General features: G+C 41.2%; 1 protein-coding gene across 2 annotated transcripts; it reads right to left on the bottom strand.

The window, feature by feature from the left end:
* Positions 1–25,558, bottom strand: nova1 (NOVA alternative splicing regulator 1). 2 transcript variants are annotated; one of them, XM_022204558.2, is made up of 4 exons: positions 24,817–25,558; positions 17,346–17,489; positions 8,385–8,551; positions 1–7,997 (listed from the first exon to the last, which is right to left on the bottom strand). In XM_022204558.2, exons 1-4 carry the CDS (start codon positions 24,992–24,994, stop codon positions 6,978–6,980), a joined length of 1,509 nt encoding a protein of 502 aa, XP_022060250.1. In that variant the 5' UTR covers positions 24,995–25,558; the 3' UTR covers positions 1–6,977. The 2 variants fall into 2 exon arrangements, with proteins under 2 accessions (XP_022060250.1, XP_022060251.1); XM_022204559.2 differs by lacking the exon at positions 24,817–25,558 and adding an exon at positions 20,121–20,755.
* Positions 25,559–25,831: the final 273 nt, after the last annotated feature.

Consider the following 25,831-nt stretch of genomic DNA (forward strand, 5'->3'; position numbering starts at 1 on the left):
TGATGTTAAAATGAACATTTATAATGACTCTTTGTTGCCGTCGCAAAAATAATCTTTAAAAAACAATTCAATTATTAACACTGAAATGCTGACTTCACTGGTAGTCCACGAGTCATAAAACACAACTCACTGAATTTCTTTTACAAACACAGTACTACAGTTACATTAAATAGTCATTACCGTTAAATCTATTAATGAATAATGTTCAAATAAACTAATAATAAAAACAATGACACTTTTAAAATCCTCTCATTCCCTCACCAAAGTAGCTGTTGTCTTTTTATCAACAGTGTATCATTTAGAAAATATACTGCTTCTGAGATGTTTCTCTGACAAAAGCAGAAAACAGACTGGCAGCATAACAATAATGGTACATGAGCTCAAACGTTGTACAATTAGGGTGATGTTTTTCAAGGGAGTGGAAATGGGACGTAACCATTCCAGTGATCTAACATTTAGTTATGCAGGCTGGCAGCCTTTTGGCTCAGTATGGAATTATTTGGCACGCTTGCTGACAAATATTTGCCATAAAAAGCTTTCACACTTTTTCTAAAATGGCAAAAGAAGGCATTTTCCTTTCTGAACATATTCAGAGGACTTTTTCATTTTAAAAGACATATAAATGCTGTCCTAGAAAGCCCTTTAGGTAGTTAACACTGTGGACTTTCACAGATTCTCCTCGCTCATCACAAATGAAAGACAGAACTGTTATCGTTAATATCAAAGAGAAATGCACCCAATCAACAAAACATCACTTTGCTTAGGTTGGAATAATTGATTTTATGCTGTCAGTCCATTTTTTTCTGAGATGGAAAGAACAGAGGTTTAAGCAACATAAAACCGAACCCCGAAAGAAAATTTTACAATGACATGAAAATGTTTGCAAGGTACTGGCATGCTTTCTTCAGTTTACACTTAAGCAAGCGTTCAACCCTGCATAATTGTCCAGATAACCAGGAAACAAAAGAACAGTCTGGCAGAGTTTGACAGTAAAAGTGGTGTAAAATATCCAACACATATATGAGTTCTTGGGGATGGAGAAGGTCAACAAAGTTCATGGGAGGTTCAGAGGGTCAAAGACAAAAATGGCCTCATGTCTGGTTGGCAAAGAATCCTGTATTTTCTCAGACGAAAGGGCTCAGAAATACCTTAATCCATTTAAAGGGTGGACACAGTAGCTAGTGCTCGATGTAATGGAACACAAATCGTGATATTGTGTAGGCTGAGAGAGTGAGACTCAGGTAGAAGAGGTTTTAAGAGAGGAGTGAGCAGCCTTAACCAGTTTGTAGAGTTTAAAACCAGTCCTAGCCTTCTTGTGAAAGGGCTCCGTGGGGGTGGATGAACGTCCAGAACACATTTGGAGTGAAAATCAAAACAAACATGACAACTTTTGGAATGATACTGCACTTCGTTTGGCATTTCGATGTGAAGCACTAAATGCAACGACAGGGGTGTGCAACACAAAATAATGAGACAGAAATATCGTTCCTATAGCTAGACCTTAACCATTCAACGGTTTCCTCTGTGATTTTCATGTTGAGGTGGCAGAGGCAATCATCATTTTGCTGGTGCCGATTATGTCTCTCAGATCTGACTGTTGTATCAGCCAGATGGTGAGCTTGCATCCTTCAGTGCCTTCAGTCCAGTGCTTGGATCGCAATTTACTGGAGAAATGAAAACCACTTTAAATTTGGATTTTAAAAGCAAAAGAGGATGCAAAAGGACAAAGATGTACAGATCTGTCCTAGTTTCACATGTTGGTTCAAAACAAAGCACGCAGTGATTGACACAGACCTCTGCTGAGGGGAATGTGAAGGAGAAGCCTTCGAGTGAGGAAACAGGTGCTACTTTTCTATTTTGTCTGAGACTCCAGCCCTTTCCATCATTCATGAGACCCAACAGGATCAGGAAATAAATAAACATATCAGAGCAACAGCAAAAATGGCAATAAAATAAACTGTTGAAAGCCAACATGGTTTGCTTCATTTCACACCCAAAATGACCCACTGATCAGTAAAGTGCATTTATGCAACACCAAACAAACACGATAATGTTGACAGCGAATCGGAAGTTGTGTTAAAACATATCTGGTTCATGACTATGGCCGTGTGAGGCCTACCTGACTATAGGTGAAATCTGTTATTGACATAGATATTAACTCTACATGTATTTGACATTCCTGCCCTGAATTTACATTAAAGACCGATAAACATTCGACAGAACTTAAAAAAAAAGTAAATGGGTACATTCATAGATTAGATCTGGGCTTTCAAGCTGTGACATAAAAAATCTAAAACCATTATGAGACAGGTTATATGAGGTTTAACCTGTTTGAAAAGAAATGCATGCCTGATGTCCTAAAAACACAAGGAGCCAATGCACTGAATAACATTTTCACGTTTGCTTGTTTCACATTTTTAATACTCCTCACTGCACCTATAAATCTAAATATCTTCTCGGATGATGCCAAGAGAGATGAACTTGATTGATGAGAAATTTGATCTCAGATGTGTGTTTGTGTCTGTGTCTGTGTCTTTTTTTTTGTTGTTTTCGGGCCAACATGACAATAATGAGCTCCCTCCCAACTCACAACATAAAAAACAACTTTTTTAACATGAGGCGAGTAAACTTAAGTGCTTTACATTTGACTGCATGCAGCGTTATGTCTTTGAATGTTGCGAGACACCTCGCAAATTTTTGTAATTTTTTTTCCTCCATAATTTACTTTGATACCATGCAATAGAAGACGTGCAAAAAGATAACACCTAACTCCACAAACACATTTTTGATTGTTAATGGCTATGTTATGAATGCTTATAACATGTTATGCTTAGTCCATGCTGGCCTATAGAGACATTTGTGAGAAAACAGCAGTACTTAAGCCACAGGTCAAACAAACACACAAGGGATGCATGGAGTGTAAAACAACATGGATCCATAAAAATCACAATCTTTAACTCTTACTCTATGTACCTATGGGATAAAACAATGCACAAAAAGTTCTTTGTCCTTTGTTTTCTTAAGTAATGTATTTGATTATCTTTTCTTAACTTAAAAGACAGTGTTTGATTGGCACTTGATCAGCACTTCTAAACAAGTTATTGATATCTAACATTTGATCGCACATCTACAATTTCAGAAGCTGCGGAGGTCTAGTTTGGCACAGGTTGTACTATGGAGTCTATTATTACTTTTACTATCTTACCAATACTGTATAGTATTCTATACACCTCGTTTTATGCTCCAGCCTTTTAGAGCATGTTTCTAATCAACAGACCAGACATCTTTTCAACTAAAATATTTTGTATAGTTTACTTATCAAATAGCAGCATTTTCATAACTTACAAAAAGTACATGTAAACCTATTCATTCAAAATCTTAGTAATTTCAAAGGTTCATACAACAGACATAAAACACAAAACAGGACAACATGCTACTATATTGCTTCCAATATTCTTTACATTTTCTTACTGTCAAACTAAATCATCAATGACAGAAATATGGACACCACCAGTCGATGATGAGTCATCATAATGCACAAACAAATCGCGAAGCTAATCTTAATCAGGCTTAGTTGGCACTCTCATCATCCACACAAATATAACATAGTTTCACATTGTATCGACAACGCTGGACTGCATTTGGACTACAAACTAGAATAGCTACAATAAAGTACATATAGATCATATGACATGACATATTGTATTCCACAGAAATGAATTCTAGTCATTTTCAGATAACAGGATATGCATAAAGGATGTCATTGTTTCGGCTTGAGGTCACAAACAAGTTCCCACCTTACTCTCACTATCTTATGCATTCTGTCCTTACTATGCTGTTTGGAGGCTGAAACTTGAGCTCAGCCAGTGTATGAATATTTATTCAACCAAGATTTGCCTTCTTTTGGAAAAACTACATCACTTTCTCTTCCCTTAAAAGGCCATAGATCGCTGTCTAAATCCTACTTGTTCTTCTTATAGAGGGAATCTGATACTTTGAGCTAACTTTGCTGGTTGGTCTTGGTGGGTGTCACAGTTTTGGAGGCAGGTGTTTTCTGTGCATTTTAGCCTTGTGTACTCTACGGCCTGGGAAAATATTTTCATACCCTTATGACCTATAGTGCATAACTCCCACCAGCAGCACATCCAACACACCGCCCATGAGAAGACAAGACAGGAGGAAGGAGAAAGAGGGGGAGAGCACAGTGTAGGAAGAAGCACAGACAGAGATTAGGACACAGGAGGAAAGTCAGAATGGTGAGAAACAGCAACATGCAGGGGAATAAAATGTTGAGAGAAAGAGGAAAGTTTAATGAGGGGCAAAGAGAAATAGCATTTGGCACTATGTATTGATCAGAGAGCTTTGACGGAGAGCTCCCTGCAGTCAAGCAGTCCAGTTGCATTGATAAAACATCCCCTTGTTTTGTGCTTGTATCTTATTATATGCTAAAATCTTGGGCAGTAAAAGGTTATCTTATGCTATGATTTTACTGGTGGCCGGATTGTAGTTATGGATGACTGCGAAGCCTTCCAGACACGCAGTGAAAGGAGAGTTTTCAGATAGGAAAAAAAAAGGCTCACTGTTGCAATTGCCACGCATAATGTTCAGACACAATAAGTTGTTTAAAACACTTTCAAATCCATTTACTTTCAAACATGAATTATGAAAATGAAAAGGCTATTCATCAAATTTTCCAAAAAATGGGAGTGGTTCTGATTTTCTTGGACACTACTCAGCACCAACCCTCACAGCCGTGTATTCAGGAAGCTGATCATAGAGCTTGGGTTGATGGGGACAATTGAAAGATGTCTTTAGAGCAGGGGGGAAGTGGACATAGTAGGACTGGAGAATACAGTGCAGGAAAATGTGGTGAGAATAATTTGTCATTTGCTGATCAGAAAATGTCTGCTAATTTAAGTGCAGTGCATTGGTAAACAGAAACATCACAAGACGCTGGAGTATAAATGCTCTTGTGGCGATATCCCTCCTGTCAGTATTGGTAGGTCTTGTGTATGTGACATAGATGTGCACATTAAAATATACTCACATCCCAAGCAGGGACAGACACGCTTTACATTGTGTTCTTAATGTCTCACAGTGCAGTCTTCAGAGACCCAGTGTACTCAGGATGAACACTATGGATAGCAGCACAGAAGGAAGCCAAGGTAATCTTCAAGTGCTTAGAAATGCTCTAGACAATTAGCCTGCCTGCATTAGACAAACAACTGCCCATAAAAGACAACGATGCCAAAACATTTTATGTTTTATTATGTGCTCCACTCGAGGTTATTGAGCTTTAACGTGTTTTGGGAACGATAACAGGCTGCCTGGTAGAACTGCAGAATGCTTTTATTTCGTTTTTTATTTTTTTTGTCTTGATGCAAATTGGGAAGGATGGCTCACAGAAAAAGTGAGTCCAAGCCTTCTTTTCAAGTGTCATTCTACTTCCCTTTCATTAGTGTATGTCTCTTGACTATTTGGTACCCTTAATGTAAAGGCAATTGTTTCTCTGTTCACAGATATTGGTTCATACAGCTTTTCTTATCAAAATGCTTTTGTAGTGCTTTGTTCCCTTTGCGAACTGAACTGGTTAGACACTGCTTCAAGGTAGTCTGAGCTTTAAGTTTATACTTGGGAGATACAAAATGTCTGACTAAGGCAAAAATGATATCAGGTAATATCTATTTGAGGATGGCCAATTTTTTATTTAAAAAAAAAAGAAAGGCCTGCATTGGGAGCAAGAATGGACTTGAAATATTAAGACTGGATTGCTTTATCATCACAAAATGCTGAAATCAATCATTTGTCATTAGGTGAGAGAGGCTGGGTTAGATCCAATGGGCTACTAATGGCTGGATGCCACATCAGCTATTTTAAATCAAGTATTAGTCGCCAGAGACATTTTGATTTCATGGTAAAGGAGATATAAACCTAATCCTATAGCACCAAGAAAGGGTTAAACAAGAACATATTTCTGTGTGTTTGGAGCTGTGACTGAATATGCAAATATGTTTCAGTGTTTGTGCGTTTGTGGGAGCATCATCTATGTGTGTTTATGTAAAATATATTTATACATTCCTGTGTGTCTCCTCTATCCTCTCACATTGATTATTTAACCCCTGAACTGTACTTGCAGACAGCAACAGTGAAGTTCAGACTGGGTTTGAGTTATACATTTCTTTCACTGCAACACAATATTTGATCCCTGTAAATAAAAAATAGCATTAGGCTAATATTGTTTTTACATTCAGATCAACCTGCATTCACAGGTTTAAATAATCTATTTGTGTTTGAATGAGACCATGTCAATAAATAAAGGATGAAAATATAAAATACCCAAATTTAGAAACTTCAATTATGATATGAGCCAGAATTCAACATATGTCAACAAAGATGAGATTTTTTTTTTTTTTAAAGAAATTATACTCAGATTGCTTCCCCATAAACTGAGATGACCTTAGGTGCTTGTCGTAAAACCTCCCCCTGTTAACAATGCCTTCTGCATCGTATACAAAGAGCAAGGTTTGTAAAACAGCTCTATTAGCTGGCTGGAACTTCATCTGACATGCTCAGCTCACCGGGAGCTGAGGTTTGCAACTGAAATTAAAACCAACAAAACCAAACACAAAAAGGAAAATAAAACAGCTATGAGGTTTTGGAGGAGGGTGAAACTCTGAGGCCTCACCCTTGAATCTGCAGCTTGGCAGTGGACCAGTTCAGCTTACTCTGATCACCATCGTCAAAAGGACTTGACACAAACTTTTAAAAAACATCAGGACATCAGTCCTAAAAACACATTCACATTTCACACACACTTATCTTGGTTGTCTCCCCCACCTCCTCCTTTGTGATTCTCTCATTTGATACTGAAATATTGAACAGATATTTGGACGTTTCTTTTTTTTCTATTCATCGTGACTCTCAATTCCCTTCTATCTCTGTCTTCATCCTTTCCTTCCTTGCTCTTCTTTTTCCTTTTAGCCCACCTTTTGTGGGTTGGTAGCACGCACGCCCTGCTCGTAAGTGATCCGCTGGCTGATCAGATACTGCGCTGCTTGCGTAGCGGCTGGCGACCCTGTTATGGTAACTTTACGGTTCCGAGTACCAGGAATGAACTCTCCCTTTTTGGAGATCTGGATGCGGGCTCCTGTTAGCTCCTGGTACTCTACCAGCGTTTTCCCTCCTTTTCCCAAAATGGCTCCCACCAGATTCTCGGGCACAGCTATCTCAACCACGTCCTTGGCCCCATCTGCCAGCTTCTCTGTTGCCAATAGGGAGGAGGCCATCAGTGGAGATGAAGCATTTAGGTAACCATTGGAAGCCCCGGTAGCAGCTGCTAGAGACCCTAGGGAGAACCCACCGAGGCCGGTAGCAGGGTGGCCAGCACTGCTGGAGGCATCGCTTGCGTAGGAGGCCAGCAGGTTAGCCGCCGCAGCAGCAGCTGGGTTAGCACTAGCTGCTACTGCAGCAAGGACCCCAGAAGCCGCTGCAGGGTTGAGGCCCAGGCCCAGCGTGTTAGTGTTGTAGCCATAACTGGCCAATGTGTTGAGGGCTGAGGTGATGGCCAGCAGATCATTGCCAGAGAAGCTGGACATGGCGGCAGGGAAGGCGCCCATTCCTGTCAATCCGGCCTGACCCAGAAGGCTGGATGCAGTGGCAGCTGCTGCAGCTGCATTGGGCAGCACCTCAGCCGTGTTAGCGTAGGGGGAGCCGGTGGGGTTGGAGTTGGCCACTGGGCCTGAGACGTTGGAATAGCTGATGTTGAGGCAGCTGCTGCTCTGGGGGTCCTCTTGGATTTTCTGCACTATGATTTCCACAGCCTTACGGTTCTGCTCTGGCTCCCCACTGATGGTTACCACTCTCTCCTGCAGGTTGATGCCCTCTGGCTTCTGGGAGAGCTGCACCCAAGCCCCTGACTGCTCCATCACTGCTTTCACTGTTGCTCCGCCCTTGCCAATGATCAGCCCAGCTGTGCTATTGGGCACGATCAATTTGGCCTGTCGGGAAATAGAAAGATTGTGGTAGCAATAAAAGGGGTAACATGTAAAAGGTAACATGAGAAAGATTTAAAAGCATAAATGGTCAACAGAAAAATGGATATCTCTCTCTGAGTCAGAGTACTATACCAGCCCCCGCTTTACTCAGCGATTTGTTAATCCCAGGGGTTTAGGCTGCAGCTGCCACACGGCTCTGTCTAGCTATGAAAGACTGTCGGTAAAAATAGCCACATCCCCTCACATTTTCCTGACCCTACCAGACTATGGGTCATGGCCCAGAGAACAAGTAAGTCTGGCAACTAATAAACAAAGTGTCCTGGAAATGAACTGTTCCTACCACGTAGGACCACACACCCCACTGATGCCACTGAATACACAAAGTCTCACCTGTTTGACTCGGTCAGGGTTGACCGTGGTCTGTGGCTGCAGTATGCTGACTGGCTCTGGTTTCTGGGCGCTCTGCGGCATCTCACGGACTTTCTCGGCAATGAAATTGTGGACACCATTGAGGGCTTCGACCGTACCCTGTATCAGACAGACTCGTTCTGTTGTTCCTTTGATGAGAGAGGAAGAAGAGGACAAACACAAGAGATGGGTTACTCTAATGTGCTCTGAGTGGGTACTTGGCAAGCAGATTTGAGGGATTTGCTGGGGGCTGGGCTAAAATCTACATTTATATTAAGATGCCTTGGCAATGAAGAATGTTCCTTGACATTTCACAAAGAGACCCAATTACTAAGCTATTCCTCGCTTCCTCCATTTACACAATCAACAGAGAAACAGCTGAAAGACTGAACCGTGCTTGGTTAGCGAGCCACGGGGGGGAGAAGGATTCCTCTTCAATGATGTAACACTTTCAGTGCTGTAATACTGAGCCTGTCCTTGCCTTGCAGCTCTAATAGACTAAACACACATTTATTCTTCCCCTAGGCTTCTTTCTACGCCCACATTGACGAACCAACCGGCATTCTGTTGCCATGGTAAAGGGGCCGAGCCGTAGAAACAGGTGATGCAACAGCGAGTCCTTTATACTTGCTTGCAAGATTTTTAAAACACTCACCCTTTTGTATGAACCTTCCTGGCTTGCACTCTTGCAACGTTTGACTATTCTTTGGTCGAATCTGAAATGTCTCTTGATATTCTTTGTTGGCCTGACATATGGCTAAAATCTCAGCATTAAACAAGACGAAAAGGCACCATTTTCCCCATTGATTGGATAAAATTTTAAACGGGAAAGACCAGCTGACAAGGTGATCTTGTGTCTAAGCTTTTCTTCTACTTCATCACTGGCATTTCTATCTTTAATTCAGTTCTCAGATTTCAAGACTGAGGACAAAAACATCTGCATCTGTCCTCTAGCCTTTTACCAGCACTCAGGAAATGCTAAAATGAATTGAATGAAAGTTAGTTTGAAATCAGATTTGATTGGCCCTGTGCCATAGATATGTTGAATAATGGATTTAGACAGTCAATAGGTCAATTTACGCATATCAGGAAAGCAATAGAAAACCCTAATTAGGCAAAATGGAGGGAAAGGGCACCTAAACTGCATTTGACCTTATTGGCTGAGTTTCCTTGTAAAGTTCCTGATAGCAGACATTCAGTACCACATTGTGCATAAAGAGCATTAAAAAAAAAGTTTCTGCACATTTACATTTTCAACCGTCACATTATTTTTTACTAGAAGAGACTAAAATAAATCCAAATCCCACTGAAAAACAAGCAGACGATAAATGAAATCTCTTTGGACAGAAGCACATTTGCCGTGTCTTGGTGCTGTGCTCCTCAAGTCTGTCATTCTTCAAGTAGCAATGTGACAGCCTGTGAATACAAGCACTTAACCTATTCTAGGTTTTTGTCAGCACCTGCATTTTTTACAGAACATTACCAACATTTAAGAAAAACATCAGATACAATTCATTCTTGAAAATACACGCATAAAGCTTTTGAGATAAGGTCTGTGTGTAAATTAATCAGATACGATACCAAGTGAGTATTATTTTCTATTATGGCTAATCACTGGTATTTCCCACTGTGTCTAATTACGGTATGTAGGCTGGAGAAGTTAGTCAAAGGATAGTAATTCAGGAATTGTCCTTGCATATGCAGCCAAATAACACAAACAAAATATACAATACTTAATTATACTGCAGTATACATAAAAAAGCTGTGTTTTATAAATGCACGTGATCTGATTTATTGCAATTTTCTTAGACTGAGCAACCTCTTTTCTTGCCCTACACAGATGCGAGAACATATAAACTAGGCCAACTTGAGTGACGTAACCAATCCTTAGAAAACATACTGGCCTAAGTAGTCTTCCACATTGCTTTATCTTCACTTTTCCAACATGGATTGCTGAGTAAGGAGTTCCCTCCGCTTTGCACAGCAATATCCAGTTAAACATCCTCGTTAACTTAGCAGCTACAAGAATTTCAAAGACTGATAAAAAAAAAGTGTTGCTTCAAGGTCACTAGGATAGTTTATTCTAAAGGAGACACCATGATGTGTTACTTCAACATTTGTCACTGATGAGACATCATAAAGAGGATATAAAACTATCTGAATGTTATATTTTCTCCACTCTTTCCACTTCCTGAACTGCTTGCGTCAGCTTCTGCCTTGCCTCTCTGTTTGAGGGTGACGAATTTCATAATAAAAGCTCTGTGCTTTGAGTCACAGTAAGAGTGAGCTTGTCTTTCTCCTGGCAGCAGGGGAGTGAATTGTGTCAGTGCCCCAGAGAGCACACATCTCAGCCTTCAGCTTTCCCCACAAGACCAATGACTCTCAGGTCTTCTATCTTGATCCTGAAGTGAGAAAATTTCAACACTTCTCTCCAGTTGACAGAGCCTCCCAGTGATGAGGATCTGTCTCTGCTTTAGCTTGTCCAAATCCTTTGTCTGTCTTATTTAGACTGTTAGCATGCCACACTTTAAGTATCACCCATAATTACTGTCATCACATCAGCAGATTTTCTAAGTAATTATTCACACTACAAACTGAGCTGAAACGTTTTTGTTAGAAATCTCAGTTCTGATTATATTCATCATGTCACGTTGTTGCCATATGGTTTGCTTGTGGAACATGTAAACACTGATTTTAACTGTGGGAATAGTTTGTAGTGAATCAAAAGAAATCTGTTGCAAAAATTTTACATCAGAGTGTGATGTAATCCCACTCTGACCACAACTTCTAACCAATCCCTATGGCCATCTTTGAAAGAAAAAAGACAGAAAACAAATTAAACTTATCATAGAATCTTCCTGGAATTTAGCACAGAGAAACAAGACCTTCACTTACAGGCTGATTTGCTTTATGTACCTGGTTCTAGCAGGCTTGAAGACAAACAGTAATTTTTACTAGTAAATTGAAACATTAGGCACAAATGAGATTCTGCTAAATATAGCAGTAATGGAGGATCTGATGTCTGTGTTGCAATAAAATACACCTGGAATTTTACTGTTAAACAGTAAGGACGTAAAACATTTTTGATCAAAGGCAGTTTGAACATAATCTTTTGTCAAGCACTATAATTTACAGGCTTTTGTACGATAAGCTTGGCGGCATCCTGTATTTTTATTATTATCAACAAATCTCTTGAAAAGACTTTCTGACTTCGTCTTACATTGGTGGCCCCTACATCTTGTAAACAGATTAGATATGTAGTTACACTTGTTTAAAAGAGTTCACTAGTGCCCTCTGAACAGCTCGGTGCTATGGTCTTTCAGCAAACGTTACCAAAATGGGTGGAAATGGTTTATTTTTGAGGACTATTTCAGGTGTTGATTAATACAAATTTGCTGCCCTCACAGGACTTACAGCAGCACTGTATGTGAGATTTAGCAAAAAAAGAACCAAACTATTATTAAACAAATATTAAGTCACTACAAAAGAGTGTTAAATTACAACAATAACTATTAGAAATACATTTCAGAAAAGTTAATCAAATACATCAAAAATATCAAATGATAGAGAGCCTTTAAAGTTGTGATAAGAAGCAGATGCAACTAAAACTAAATGTGAAATGAAAAACAGCACATCATATGACACTTTGAACCCACTGCATGTGTCAATAACTTGGTATGCAGTGAGTGAGGCAGTGCAATGCTTTCTGTAAGTTCAGCTCCATGTCAATCCAGCGACAAATGATAACATCTGCAGCCTAAAACTGGTTAATTTGTGACTGTGATGTTCTGTCTGTTATGAAAGTAAATGGAGGAGCTACACAATATGAATACAAACTGTAGCCAATGAGAATGGCTCCGGGGACATTTTGTGACACAAACCCCAACTATTTTACTCTGTGATTGTAATGTAATCTATGCTACAGTTATTGATCCTCACTGGTGCATGTCTTGTCTAATTTTCTGTTGTTACAAAATAGCTGAGTAGAACATTCATTTTTTGTTTATCTCACTAAAAAGTGTAGAGTCAACATGAGAGATAGCGCATACCTGCTGGCAGCTCTAGTACACAACATGGATTTGCAACACAGCTTACAGTAATTAAGAGTTAATCGGGCATTTGGTTTTCTTTTTTGCAAAGAACAAGCAAAAGGGTATAAATTAGAACACTGCGCAAAACAATTCTCAACTAACATCAGCAAAACAGCATTGCAAAAAAAAGTCTTGTAACGTAGCGCCACAGAATAATGATTCAAGTACACAAAGTTGAAAAGGTCATGCACAAGGAGGTTGCAGGAGTCTAGGTCAGGAGTAGGCTCAAAGCTAAATGCTAAATGAAGGAGCTGTTGCATAAGTGAATGAAATCACTGTTTTATCGAACTGCTTTCAGTCTCTGGGATTTTGGTCAATAAAGGTGGCTAACACACCTGCTAATGGTAGCTAGTAAGTAGCAGAAGAAGTAGAACTCTACTGATATATTTGTCGTTGTATACACTGTTCTGTGTAAAAAAAAAATTACAGAACATAATGCAAAAAAATAGGTTTTGGGGGTTTATATATATTTATATATTTATTTATTTGGGGTCACCCAGACATTTTCATGTTTACCATGTGCTAATACAACTGCACAAGGGTTTTCTAATCATCAGTTAAAATTTCAACACCATTAGTTAACACAATGTAGCATTAGAACACAGGAGTGATGGTTGCTGGAAATCTTCCTCTGTACCCCTATGTAGATATTCCATTAAAAATCAGCTGTTTCCAGCTAGAATAGTCATTTACCACATTAACAATGTTTAGATTGTATTTCTGATTAAGTTAATGTTATCTTCATTGAAAAAAAATGCTTTTCTTTCTAAAATAAGGACACAAGTCACCCCAGATTTTTAAATGGTAGTGTATACATACATATGTATGTGTGTGTGTGTGTGTGTGTGTGTGTGTGTGTGTGTGTGTGTGTGTGTGTGTGTGTGTGTGTGTGTGTATGTGTTTGTAGCAACACTATAGGCCGCTATATCAGCTACATTTTTCATTGCCTAAAATATGTATCAGCATCGATATTGGTCAGGCCGCAGTATGGGTCAACACTACAGTAGTTATATTTCAACTTGAAAGTGTCCTCATTAGAGCCACAAAGAGCAGTTCAAACTCCAGCTTGCAATGCAGGTTTTGTGCTAAGCAATTCTCCAAGCCCAAGTAAAAATATCTGTGACAACACTATTTTCACAGGTAGTATTAAACACAATACTACTTTGACAAGTAAACTGTCCTTCATGTGTAAAACTGGGGGAGTGTGCCTTTAATCAACTGACCTTTACCAGTCCCCCCCAAAACATGTAGCACTTGCTCACTTGTGTAATACAACGACACATCCAATGTTGTTCTTGCAGATCAGGTCAGGAGAGACTCCTGCTCTCTAACACAACACATCAGTTCCATCAAGCAGAACAGTAGAGACATAATACAGCATTTGAACAACTGCTTCTGATCAAAGTTGGTCTGTTGTTTACTAGAGACACAGACATCAGACTTGGGAAGTAAGTCTAAGCCCTAAACAGAAGTGAAACTGTCCAAAAAGCAACACTAGTGTACAATGCATATGGAGATTCAGCTGGGAAACAACAAAGTTCATGTAGGTTCTTTGTGTGCTCCTTTCTAAAGAAAATATTTCACCTTATACATGATGGAAAAGTGGTGTTTTCCAGCATGAGTTCACTATTTTTGATTTATATTTCATGATCTGATAATGGAAAACATATGCCTTGTGTTTCTATGACATCACAACAACCTCATCTGTTTCGTGCTGTACAAAGTAACTCAATCCATGGACTTGGCTGGAGGCCAGCTGCTCAGAGGGTTTGAAGTTTTGTATCTAAGTTTGTGTTCAAATCGTGAACTCCCACAACTCTCTGTGCAGCTGCTTAAATATGCGGATGTGAGTAAGTAGGTGTAAGTAGGTGTGTGTATGTGCTGAATGCACAGTACAAGTGGGTGAATACGTAGCGTACTGCATGTATGGGGGCTGCAGTAGTTCAGCCTTGCAACAGTTTAGATGGGGTCAAACTAGACAATAAAATCAGGAAAACTTAGTGCCCGTGTGTTAAGAAGCCAGCATGTAAACTAAATTTTAAGAGAAGTATGATGTCATCGAATCTGGCCGAACTCTCCCTTCTACCAGGAACTAAAGCTGAGTGAAACAGTGAGTGGGGAGGAGGAAAGAGGAAACTTGGCGTGTGTGGGAGCAGCTTGAGTACAGCTGGGAGAGGGGTCATGTCCACAGAGAGAGATTGAAACAGGCTATTTCTGGGCCTGCCCCCCTGTCCCCTCGCTCACATACAATCATGCATCATCCACACCCTTCACTATCTCCGCTCATCCATCTCAGTCTGCCACAGCAGGGCCCAGTTGTACAGTTCCCCATCAAGACCTTTAAAATCATGGTTTCATGTCTTCCACTGACGGATGGGTGATGTGAGGAGGGTGGGAGTCTCAGACTGAGCCACCACAGAGAGGATTGCAGAAGAAAATGGCTGCACTGGTTGTTGTCTCATTTCTCTAGTGTGCAATTGTACTGTCGTGAGTGTGCTCAGTCTGCTGCAGGATGAGAGATAAGGGCGTGAACTGTGTGTAAAGGCATTAGCATGCTATATTAGCCCAAATTGCAGCTGATTCAACACTAAAGGAAAGCAAAACAGATGTGGCTGATAAGTTTGACTTGTAGAACTGCTTGCCGCTAACACTTGGGACAAGCTTTTTTACAAACTTCATCAGGTTGCCCACACTTAAAACAGCAAGATGTAGCCTCCGCTGACCTCTCAGAAAGCGGCACTCTCAGCTATTGTGCAGTGTACAGTAGCAGTCGTTTCATTTTACTTGTGTGGGCCAGAACAACCACCCAATCAAATCCTTGCCAGCACTCTCTCCCTGAACTCTTCTTCTCACTCATCACGATAATGAGTAGGGGGATGGGCAGAGCAGGTGGTGGCCTATGAACACATCCACGATTCAAAGTGAGAAATAAGAACACATATCACTCCTTTTATTTGCTCCAATGCCAGTGAACTAGCCATAATTCATTCCCTCAAAATATAGCTGACCACCCATGTGGAGAATCTTGAGCCGTGCCCTCTGAACATGCGTCCTTTCATAATGCAGTTTAATGAAACACGGTGGGAAAAAATCACAGGTAAAAAACTTGCTTGAACATCCTTCCTTTCCTCTCCTTCAGCACTCAGTAACTCTTTGCCATGTTGCAGTCAGTCCAATATGGTATATCTAACTCCCAAAACAATGGACCATCTTCAAAGTGTATGTATTTTTCCTATAGGTAGTGTAATATTTTGTCCTTTACAGCTGATACTCCAGAGGTTACAGGACAAACTGACCATTTAAAGCAGTCATTATGGTGGAAAATGCCATTCTGGATGGACTATTATTTGAAAACATCTGGAATAGTTCTGAAATTCATAACCTGTGCTATAAATTACAAATGTATGATATGTGCATATATCTATATATATCTATCTATATCTATATCTATATCTATATATATCTATATATATATATATATACACACACACACACACACACATATATATATATATATATATATATATAAAACACTGCAGTTCAAAAATTTGAGATCACTTAGAAATGTCCTTATTTTTTAAAGAAAACCTTTTTTTCAATGAAAATAACATTAAATTACTTAGGAATACAGTCTAAACATTGTTAATATGGTAAATGACTATTCTAGCCGGAAATCGCTGAATTTTAATGGAGTTTCTACATAGGGGTACAGAGGAACATTTACAGCAACCATCACTCCTCTGTTCTAATGCTACATCGTAGAAGCTAATGATGTTTAAAGGCTAAATAATGATTAGAAAACCCTTGTGCAACTATATTAGCACATGAATAAAAGTGTGAGTTTTCATGGAAATAGTCTGGGTGACCCCAAACTTTTGAACGCTAGTGTATATATATATATATATATATATATATATATATATAAACACATATATAGTAAAAAAGGATACTACAACACAGGCATTATTTGCTTGCATCAGTTATCACAGAAAACATCTGGACCTAATAAGCAACGCGACGCTCAGCACCTGTTATTTTTCAGCAGGTTGAAGCCTCCTCTGAGGCATGAAGGACAAACATCTAGACTCCTCTACGACTCAGCCGTTTTGTATTTGGAGGATAAGATGGTTCAGCTTTGACCTCGATATGATAGGGGTCACTGAGCTGCCCGAACATACTTTTCCTGTTGCCAGTTTTGAGTGACATTCTCCAGCACAATCAGTGCTTTGGATGTATGTCCTCTGCAACACAGGATTTGTACTTGATTTTTGGAGACGGGAATACAATGGCAGCCCTGAACCATTTTTACTAGAAATGTGAGACAGTTGTAATATTGCACTGACATCAATACTGTAACCCTACAGTGAAGGGTGTTAACGAAGACACTTTACTGAGTGTGAAATTGCTAAGCGTCCTGGACGCCTGATGGTTGGGGCATGTGTCACATGCCAATGTCTGTGGATCAACCTCTGGAAAAGGAACCTTTGTTATATGTCAGAATCCTCACACTCTCTGCACACATTTTTGAATCCATTATGAAAAGATGAAATGTCGAGACGTAATCTTACAAATAAATAAACTGAAATTGCTGCAGACTTGTGTGCAGCTTTAACATCTACATGCATGTTTAGTCCCTCAAGGACGTAAAGATAATTAAGTTTAAAGTGTTTGTGATTGCTGTGTGATTAAAATGGACTGCAATTATTTCTGGTAAGCCAAATGAAGAGGAAATATCAAGCGCTTCCTTCCAGCATGGCATCACTCCTTTAGCTGTGTGATGAGGTAGACGACTCCTCTCATATACAGACGACTTTATGCTCATCAATTTTAATTACCGAGCATTCATTCTTACCTGGGTAGAAGTCTTTGGATTTGGACAGCTTAATGGTGGCACCCGTCTCTTTCTGCAGTTGTACGATGGTCTGGCCGCCCTTGCCAATTATAGAGCCGGCTGCATAGCTGGGGATCAGCACCTTCAAGAAGTACTCACCCTCCTCTGGGGAAGAGACACACAAAGTGGGAAAGGGTCACATCTTGTAAGGCAGCACTGCACATCATCAAATACACCGTACTGTTACTCAACCCCCAATAACCCCAACAAGCAAAAGATCGCAATGGGATCGGTAGCTTTGGCATATATGCGGAAAGGTAATAACATAATTATGTGTCTGTATTCTGCTGGTGAAGGAAAGGTATTCAGAAAAAATTGCCTTTTGAGTAGGAGTCTTCGTAGCTTTCACTGCATTCACATTTTATCAGAGATTGGTGACATGTTCTGTGTCCTGTCCCAGATTTCTTGTGGAGTAAATGATGACCTCCTTTCCAGTTTGCAGAGGTCTAATTTTAACTGTTTTCAAGGAGTTTTAGCAACCACCTACTAAATACACAGCTAAGCCCAGCATTAATAATCAGTCCTCACACATGAATGAAAGGAAAGTAGAACTGATATTTCAGTCTGTATGTAAAAAAAAAGCACCCTGAGAAAGAAAGTGACAGTCAGAGGACTAAATACAAACACATGAACTCATTCTCCATGCAGTTCATGAATGCCAATATGGAGTGATCCTTCGTAATTAACAGACGTGTGGAGAACATATGGGAATCAATCCCACAGATTTGTTCATAGGGTATACTGCCAAGATGGGCTAAATCTCCTCCATTTTGGAGGGGGCTTCGGTGGCTTACAGTGGCTTGTAGCAGTTAGTGATTGACAGCACGACAGTATAATGAATTAACAAACAAACATGTTTCTCTCCCTTTCAGCTGGGGAAGTTATTTTTCCTACAATCCTAATCAAGAATCAATCAACACCAAAGCTGGAAAAGTGTCTGTCCAAGAACACCCTGATCACATAGAGTGCATAATCTACTAAAGAGCAATCAACCACATACTGAGTTGGGCCCAAATACTATTAAAGAAGCTGCCAATGACAGATCAAAATGATTGTATTTATAGATATGTCGTAACTTGGACTGCTCACTCAGTTCCAGATATTATATAGATGACGTCATGGTTAACACTTGGTAAAGGCGCATATTTAGTGTACTAAAGCACTGATACAAATACTCTCCCCTGCATGCTGATGTGGATGCAATGACGTCATGTTCGATCCTTTCCAGCTGCTTCAAGGGTGACGTCACTGGAGCAGGTACAGATGTAAAAAGGCACTGTCCAGCTTAGTATGACGAGATTTGTGATACATTTTCAAGTGTGTCCTGAGACAGATTATTCATCTCAGCTGTCAGAGCCACAGTCTGTCACCGTGTCACTGCATCCTTGTGGAGGGTACCGAATGTGGGGGCTTTGACTGGTATGGTGGGAATGGAGGATGGATGGATGGATGGAGGTGGACCGCCCTGCACTGAGACCAACCTGTTGCCTCAGTTATGCACTCATTAGATTCAGACGTGAATGAACATGGCACTGTGACATTAAGGAATTTCACAGCCTACATGTTAGTTCTTCTCCTCATTGCATTAATATGCCCCTCATGTTCCATTCAGACACAGGCTTGTTTATCGTGCACATCACCCATAACCAATTGCTCTGACAAATATACAGACAATGACATGACTGTTAATGCAATTTCACTTTCAATTAAGATTAATTAGCCCTACTCACGGAGACAATCCAAAACCCCATGATGCATTATTCGTACATGAACATGAACTCACACACACGGACATCATCAAAAGCTAGTAAATATAGCAGGTGTTGGTCACTATGTCATTTTTTTTGAGAACAAAGAAATAGAAGGTAAATCTTTATGCAGACATCCCATGACTCGTTTTCGTCATCCCTGGCCATTTTCCGATATTTGGACTTTTGTACGATATTGCAGTCAGCTCCCTGCTTTTCTCACAACGAATAACAATAAAATGACCTTGGTGAAAAAATAACGATCATTCATGACTGACTCAGTCGCCGTAAAGCTTTGAGACTTCACTCCAATCGCAAAATATCAGATACCGTAGCCACACAAAGAATTTCATTTGAATGATGCTGATTGCAGGATCCTAACATCCAAAGACCTGTTGTTGACAGACAAGCCCAAACCCACTGCGTAACTTTCTGCTCATCTTCAGCCAGAGTAAACCCAGCAGGGGAGGAAGCCACTAAGATTCCCTCCATCGCCCTCACAGCCACGTTTGCTGTCATTAGTCAATAATTAATTCCGTCCTAGTGTCTGAGATCACAGTAACAGGTTTTAATGGCGTCATGTGGTAGAGTAAACATGGCAATCTGTTGCTGCAATCCGCCAGGGAACGGGAGCAGTGGGGCACATTGGGAAGCGGAGCCAGTGGGGTGTTAGTTCAAACCCCTGCTTCCAATACTGGAAGGATGGCTTGGAGGAGAGACATGGACTCAGAGCCAAATGTGTTTAGTTAAGTCACTCGAGGGGGGTGGGTCAGGAGGAAATGCCTTGTGACCGTCCTCCCTCCTTCTCACTACCCCACCAAGTACCCATTCTGCATTTCAATGGACTAACCTGCTCCTGACAGGCAGCAAGGACGATGGAACAAAAATGAGTAATGATGAACAAATGAGCTTCAGATGTATGAAATTGCATGTAGTCTAGCATGATGGATAAATTCAACAAGTCAGACATAAAGAGTTTGAGGCTTACCCATTCTGAGATCTGCTGCTTCTCAAGTCCTCTGTCAGATCGCCATCAATGCCGCGGCACAATCTCTAAAGGGGATCTTAACATTAGCCTAGGCATAGGTGCAATGGTAGTGTTGAGGAATGCGGCCAGTCGACCTTTTTCACCGAGGTCTAATTCATCAGTGGGTGCAGAAAAAGAGATTTCACCGCAGCATCCGAGCCATGCCTGCAGCTGGCCAGAGCCTCAATTGTCTGAGAAAATGCTAATGCAGGCTCTCAGTGTTTTCAGTGAAAGACGGCACGCATTGTTCAAGCCTGCATCGGTTTGAAGGGGGGGGTCTTCCCTGCCGCATCACCCTTTTCACTGCTCTCATCCATATTCATCGAGTGGCCTGTCCGTCTGCAGCAGCACGCAGGACTGGCACCTCGCTCGGCCAATGGGCAGCCTCCTCCCTCCAGAACGTCATGTCCCCACCCCCTGATACCGGTCCCAAAAAATTGAATTTTCTCTCCTACTCCGCCTCTTTTGACGCAGCACTATAAAGTATGGCAGTCCATTCACTCACTTTTTTTGTAGAAAGTGACAAAGGTGAAGTGGCTGAGCGAGCGGGTTTCGGCGGTGAATGAGGAAGCATGTGGAGTGACCTTCAACAGTGGCTGAAGAGGTGTATGGATAACATAAGCAGATGATGAAGGAGGTGGAGGAGGAGTGATCTGAGACAGCGTGCCTTACGCCACCCACCCTCCTTTCCTCCTTTCCCCCACCCCCAATCCCTTAGACGGCCATGTTTGAGAGGGCGGAGGGGCTCATCAACCATTGCAAATGGCAGTGCCGCAGAATGGTGGAGGGGGGTGATGAAGCCAATCACTACGCCTATAAATCTTACACCGTGAGGTATCTTAAGTGACTGAACGTGTGTAACAACTGCAATGTGCATGCGTGTCGGCGTGCGGACACGATAAGTCCAGCTTCATTTAACAGTGCTTTCCAGGGAACCTACAAAAAAACAGAGCTCTTTTTTGTCTTGGCTGCTGATTTTCACCCACAAACCAGACCTGAACATTGTGGCCCATTTGGTTTTGGAGAAAATGCCTTGCAGAAAATTTTAGCAGTCTCATTTGCTGAGAGATGCTCTAGTATATAGACACAGCTTCCCCGTAGACTCCACTCCCTCTCACGGTCTATCTATCTCTCCCTTTCTCTCCGCTTTGCTCTGTCTTCATTTCTATCGCTCTCTCTCATTCTCTCTTTCACTGCCACCTGGCAAATTCACAGTCCGCTCACGTCACATCGCTCTGCAAGGGCACCTGTGTCCTTCCCACCAAAAATAAAAAAAAATAAAAAATACAGCTCACATTCCTGTGCCAACCTTTCCATTAGCAACATTACGAGATCATACCTAATCCCTCAGCCACACAACCTTTTGGAAGGCACACGCTTGCCAGCAACATGGGCTCAGAGTACGGGTAATTAGAAAGAGAAATGAATGAAAGATGTTCATTTTGAGGAGAGAAGGGCAACGCTGATAAAAGAGGAGTAATTTCCCTCATTCAGTGTCCACGGCTCTTAATGCACAACGAGGGGCTCAGCTTTGAAAGAGCACAGGCTTTCTTCTCTTTGTTGTAACTGCCAGTCATGTTAATGATCAGTTCGGTAGGAATAACGTGATCAATATCAGAAGTAGTCAAGGGGTTGGTGATTACAGGGACGGCTGAGGATGATCAGGCTGTCTACCACTGGTGCCAGACAGGCTGTGGGTTTGCATTGTTACATGTAATGAACGTGCAATGGAAGGCGATGCTGAAACACATAACAGAAAACACAAGGCGACAAGATATTCATAAAACATTTGTTTTCTGTAGGTCATTACAAATGTGCACTTCAGGTGAATATAGACTCATGACTGTGTGGTAGAGCTCAGCCTGCGGGACCGTGGTAAAATTAGCCTCAAAGTACATTAAACTGTTAGACTGCCTGACATTTTGCCTGTATAACTTTCATTTAAAGAACGCCATTGCTTTTGAGATTATGCTAAGCTGAAGTGTATCACAGAAACCACATTTTGCTGTTAATAAATAGAGTGAATCAATCAGAAATTTGGAGAGCAATAAAGGGCCTGTAGACAGTCATTGCAGTGCTACAAGTCACTAAATGAATTCTACTTCATTGAGATTTCATCATTAAACAGTGTAATTGATTTTTTGTTGCTCTGAGGTGCCTTGACAAATTAGAAAGTAGCATGTTAAAAATCTAAATCAACTGACAAAAACTATTACTTCTTGTTATGTCATGTTAAGTTTATAAAGTTCCCAAATCTTAGCATTGATTTGAAAAAGGTAACACAGCAAAATGCACATCACATACCGCATGCATTGTGATGATAGTTTGGAATATAAATTGCATGTGTCTACCTTTTTTTCCGAAATTGCACAAAATAGCAGCAGCGTGAGGATAAAACAGTAATGATTACAAATGGGACTTTCTCATTGTTTTCCTTAATTAAGTGATCAGGTATTCGTCGCAGATAAGATCTTGTTTATGAAGCCATCTGGAAAACCTTTGCCTCTGAGAAAACAAGGCAGCCTCTTCAGAGTTAAACCATCATCAGCATCGTATTAATTGTGCCACTCCAGACTCAAAGTGTGATGAAGCTGCACTGCAGAGATGCCTTAAAAAAACAGCAGTCTGTCTGATAAAACTGTATGAAATACAATTCTAGAAATGGCAGCAAAAAAGAAGTCAGAGGTGTCTGTGTGAAATATATTTTGCAGTATTAATCAATATTTTTCAAATGTAATCTGTAAACCATCAAGCCATTCGTATCTTCTCGGTGCTGGACAAGAAGATTGTGGCAAAGTCTGTGTGCCACGGCGGAATGGTGAAAACTCTCCTAGAAGCAGAACACCATGTGACTTCTCTGTTCCACAGAGGTTTTAGGGGTGCTAATGGAGGACATATGGAGGGGTGAATCAGTTTTAAAATACTGTCTGGTGGCACAAGGGTTCTTATGTGCCTTGCTGAAATTACATTTCGGAGGTGCAGTGAAGTGCAGCAAAAGCGTGCTCATGCTGTTAGAAATAGGATATAATGCTGCTGTCGCTGAATGGCGGGGTGTCTGGAACACAAAGACAAAGAAATTTCAGTAACATATGGTGAAGAAGCTGCCTATTCTCTGTAGGTGTCTAATTAACATTAAGTTCCTAAATAAGTGGTCCCTGTGAGCTGCAGACCGTAGCAATCACGAGCTGAAATAAGATGTACAGTAGCTGAATTCAGCCGTCATCCTCACTGCTGCACCCCGACATCTTACTGAGGAATAATAAAGCATGAGCACACACACCTCCCTGTTGATTCTTTATTGGCTGCCACCATTTCTCCTCCAGAAAAGGAAATTCGGATCAATTCATTGAAATGACACTGCATTGTTTCTGCACTATTCTCACTATTCCCAGATTTAATGTGAAAGGCTGATGTTTTATCTGTTGTTATCTTTTAATTTAAATAAGAGCATTTACATTTTCATGCAGGAATATCCTCATCTGACAACAGTTGCACCACCCAGCCCTGCTTGTTGAGCACGTACGTGCTAGGAATTCAAGTATTTCAACATTTTGCCATCACAGAAGCAGCCTACAAACTGGTATGTCAGACAGGCTAACGAAAATACCAAACAGATGCTGAGACTTGGCAGCCTACAAATCAAATAACCTGAGTTTGATAGAAATCTAACTACAGTTGATGATGAGAATACACCCTAAAGGATTGTATTTTCACCTGTTGGTGTGCTACTTAGCTCTCCTTTATACTTAAAAGCACACAGTGGGATAATCCGACAGCTGTAAAATGCATATTTTAGGAAAATGCCACTAAAATGTCAGAAATCTTAAACACTAAATCTGCAAAGACCTGCATCCTTCTGATGTGAACCTCAGAGTGCTGTTATCTCTTGTCCATTTCTTATCAATGCTCACAAATGCACACTGGATCAAAGAGTGAAATCAGTGGGAAACATATTTGTAGAGGACCAGGGTTTACAGGTGAGTGCTCCCAAATTATCTGACCCAAGGCCCTAACAAGATGTTTGCCATCACTACTGATTCACAAAGTTGGTGGCGCTACAGAGAAGGATAACGGTTAGAGCCTGCATTGCTGTCATGTGTTCTCCTCATCTGCTGTTTCTGCTAATGATTTAGTCATTATATAGTGCAAAATGCAGATTTGCCCTTGGTCTGCACGGGAAAGTACCTCTATCTGAGACTATAACTGTGAGACAATGACAAACAGAGAGTTACATGTACATTTTATAACAAAAGAGTCCCCACACACCAATCATCACTTCTCCACTGAATGAAAGACTTCACAGCACACCTCCAGATGTGGAGCCCAGAGGTGACTGGGTTCAAATTCAAAGCTGACCTGAGCTGTAGAGGCCGCTCACTCAGTCAGGCTGCCTGCTGTCCCTGCTGGGATCTGCAGCATATGAAGTAACAGCCATAAACACAGTCAGTGTTTCCAAGTGCCAAGTGCACAGGTGCTGCATGTTCGGCTACAGCCAACATGCAGCCTGGATCTGCTGCTCGGCGGTCCCTGTGCTTTTCTGTGCATTTATAGTGAAGCTGATACACTTCCACCACACATGCAAAGGCTCGCAGAACAACAGCTTTGACTTCATACGGAGGAGACAAGGTGGATGAGCTGCTTCTTGTTTCTCTCTTACCTCCAATGTTGGTGCGTTTGGTACAGCCGGCCTCCTCAGCCGGAGTTTCCAGCGGCCGTTTACGGGAGTCCGGGTTATCAGCCTCCATATGGGGCTGCTGCAGGCTGTGGAGGTTTGGGTTTGAGTAGATCCCGTTATGGTCCACGGCTGCTCCGCCACCACCACCGGCCATCATCATCTTTCCCCCGAGGAGCTGTAGATAAATTTGCGCTATTCCCCTCTCTGTCACACGCACAGCGCCCTCAGCACCACCACATAGCCTGGCAACGCGATATGAACGGCAAGTTTTGGGGGTTCGAAACGGTCTCAAAGGGACCAAAATGTCAGACAACACCGGGATCGGGGTTTCCTCTTCCCGCTGCCCTGCTGCTCGTCCGGCGGGTCCCTCACACAGCTAAATATAAAAATCCCATTGAGTGAAATGCGCTCATTTAACGCGCTCCGCGTCGCTCCAACAGCATGTTCCTTATTGTTGACGCGCACAACAACCCCGCGCCTTAAAATAAAGCAGCAGCAGCTCAGACTAAGGGCAGCTCTGCCATTTAAACAAGTGCAACAGCTTCTCAGCAGGCAGCGCGCTGGAAAATGGCTTTCTGAACTTATCTTCACGCCATCTTTCTCTGAGAAGTCCGCTGAGATGAGTGCAGCTGTTGTTATTGTTGCCTTTGTGGTGCTGGAGGAGAAATAGAGTTTGTGGGCTCCACAGAAGACTACAGTGCCACTGACCGGCCAAAAGCAGGGGCCAGCACAGACACGTCCACCTGATGGGAACAACCACTGAACTGCATTTCACTACATGCACTAATCCTGATTAATCCTAAAAAATAAGATGCATAAATTCGTCAAAAATGACCCAGTGAGGTCGTTTTCGTGCAATATCTTTATTAGGAAAAGTTTTTATCATTTCATATTCCAGCTATTCCTAAAAAACATGTTTGTGATATCATTCCATTTAATTTTTAAGTTACCTTTTATACTATTAAAGAAATTGTAATATTTGTATTGCCACCCAAGC

Source organism: Acanthochromis polyacanthus, chromosome 17 (genome assembly GCF_021347895.1).
Source record: "Acanthochromis polyacanthus isolate Apoly-LR-REF ecotype Palm Island chromosome 17, KAUST_Apoly_ChrSc, whole genome shotgun sequence".
Classification (NCBI taxonomy): domain Eukaryota; kingdom Metazoa; phylum Chordata; class Actinopteri; family Pomacentridae; genus Acanthochromis; species Acanthochromis polyacanthus.

Coding starts and splice junctions, on each gene's coding strand:
- nova1 (XM_022204558.2), bottom strand. CDS start 24,994: ATGATGATGGCCGGTGGTGGTGGCGGAGCAGCCGTGGACCATAACGGG. Junction 8,552..17,345: donor ATCCAAAGACTTCTACCCAG/GTAAGAATGAAT, acceptor CTCTCATCAAAG/GAACAACAGAACGAGTCTGT. Junction 7,998..8,384: donor ACCCTGACCGAGTCAAACAG/GTGAGACTTTGT, acceptor ATTTCCCGACAG/GCCAAATTGATCGTGCCCAA.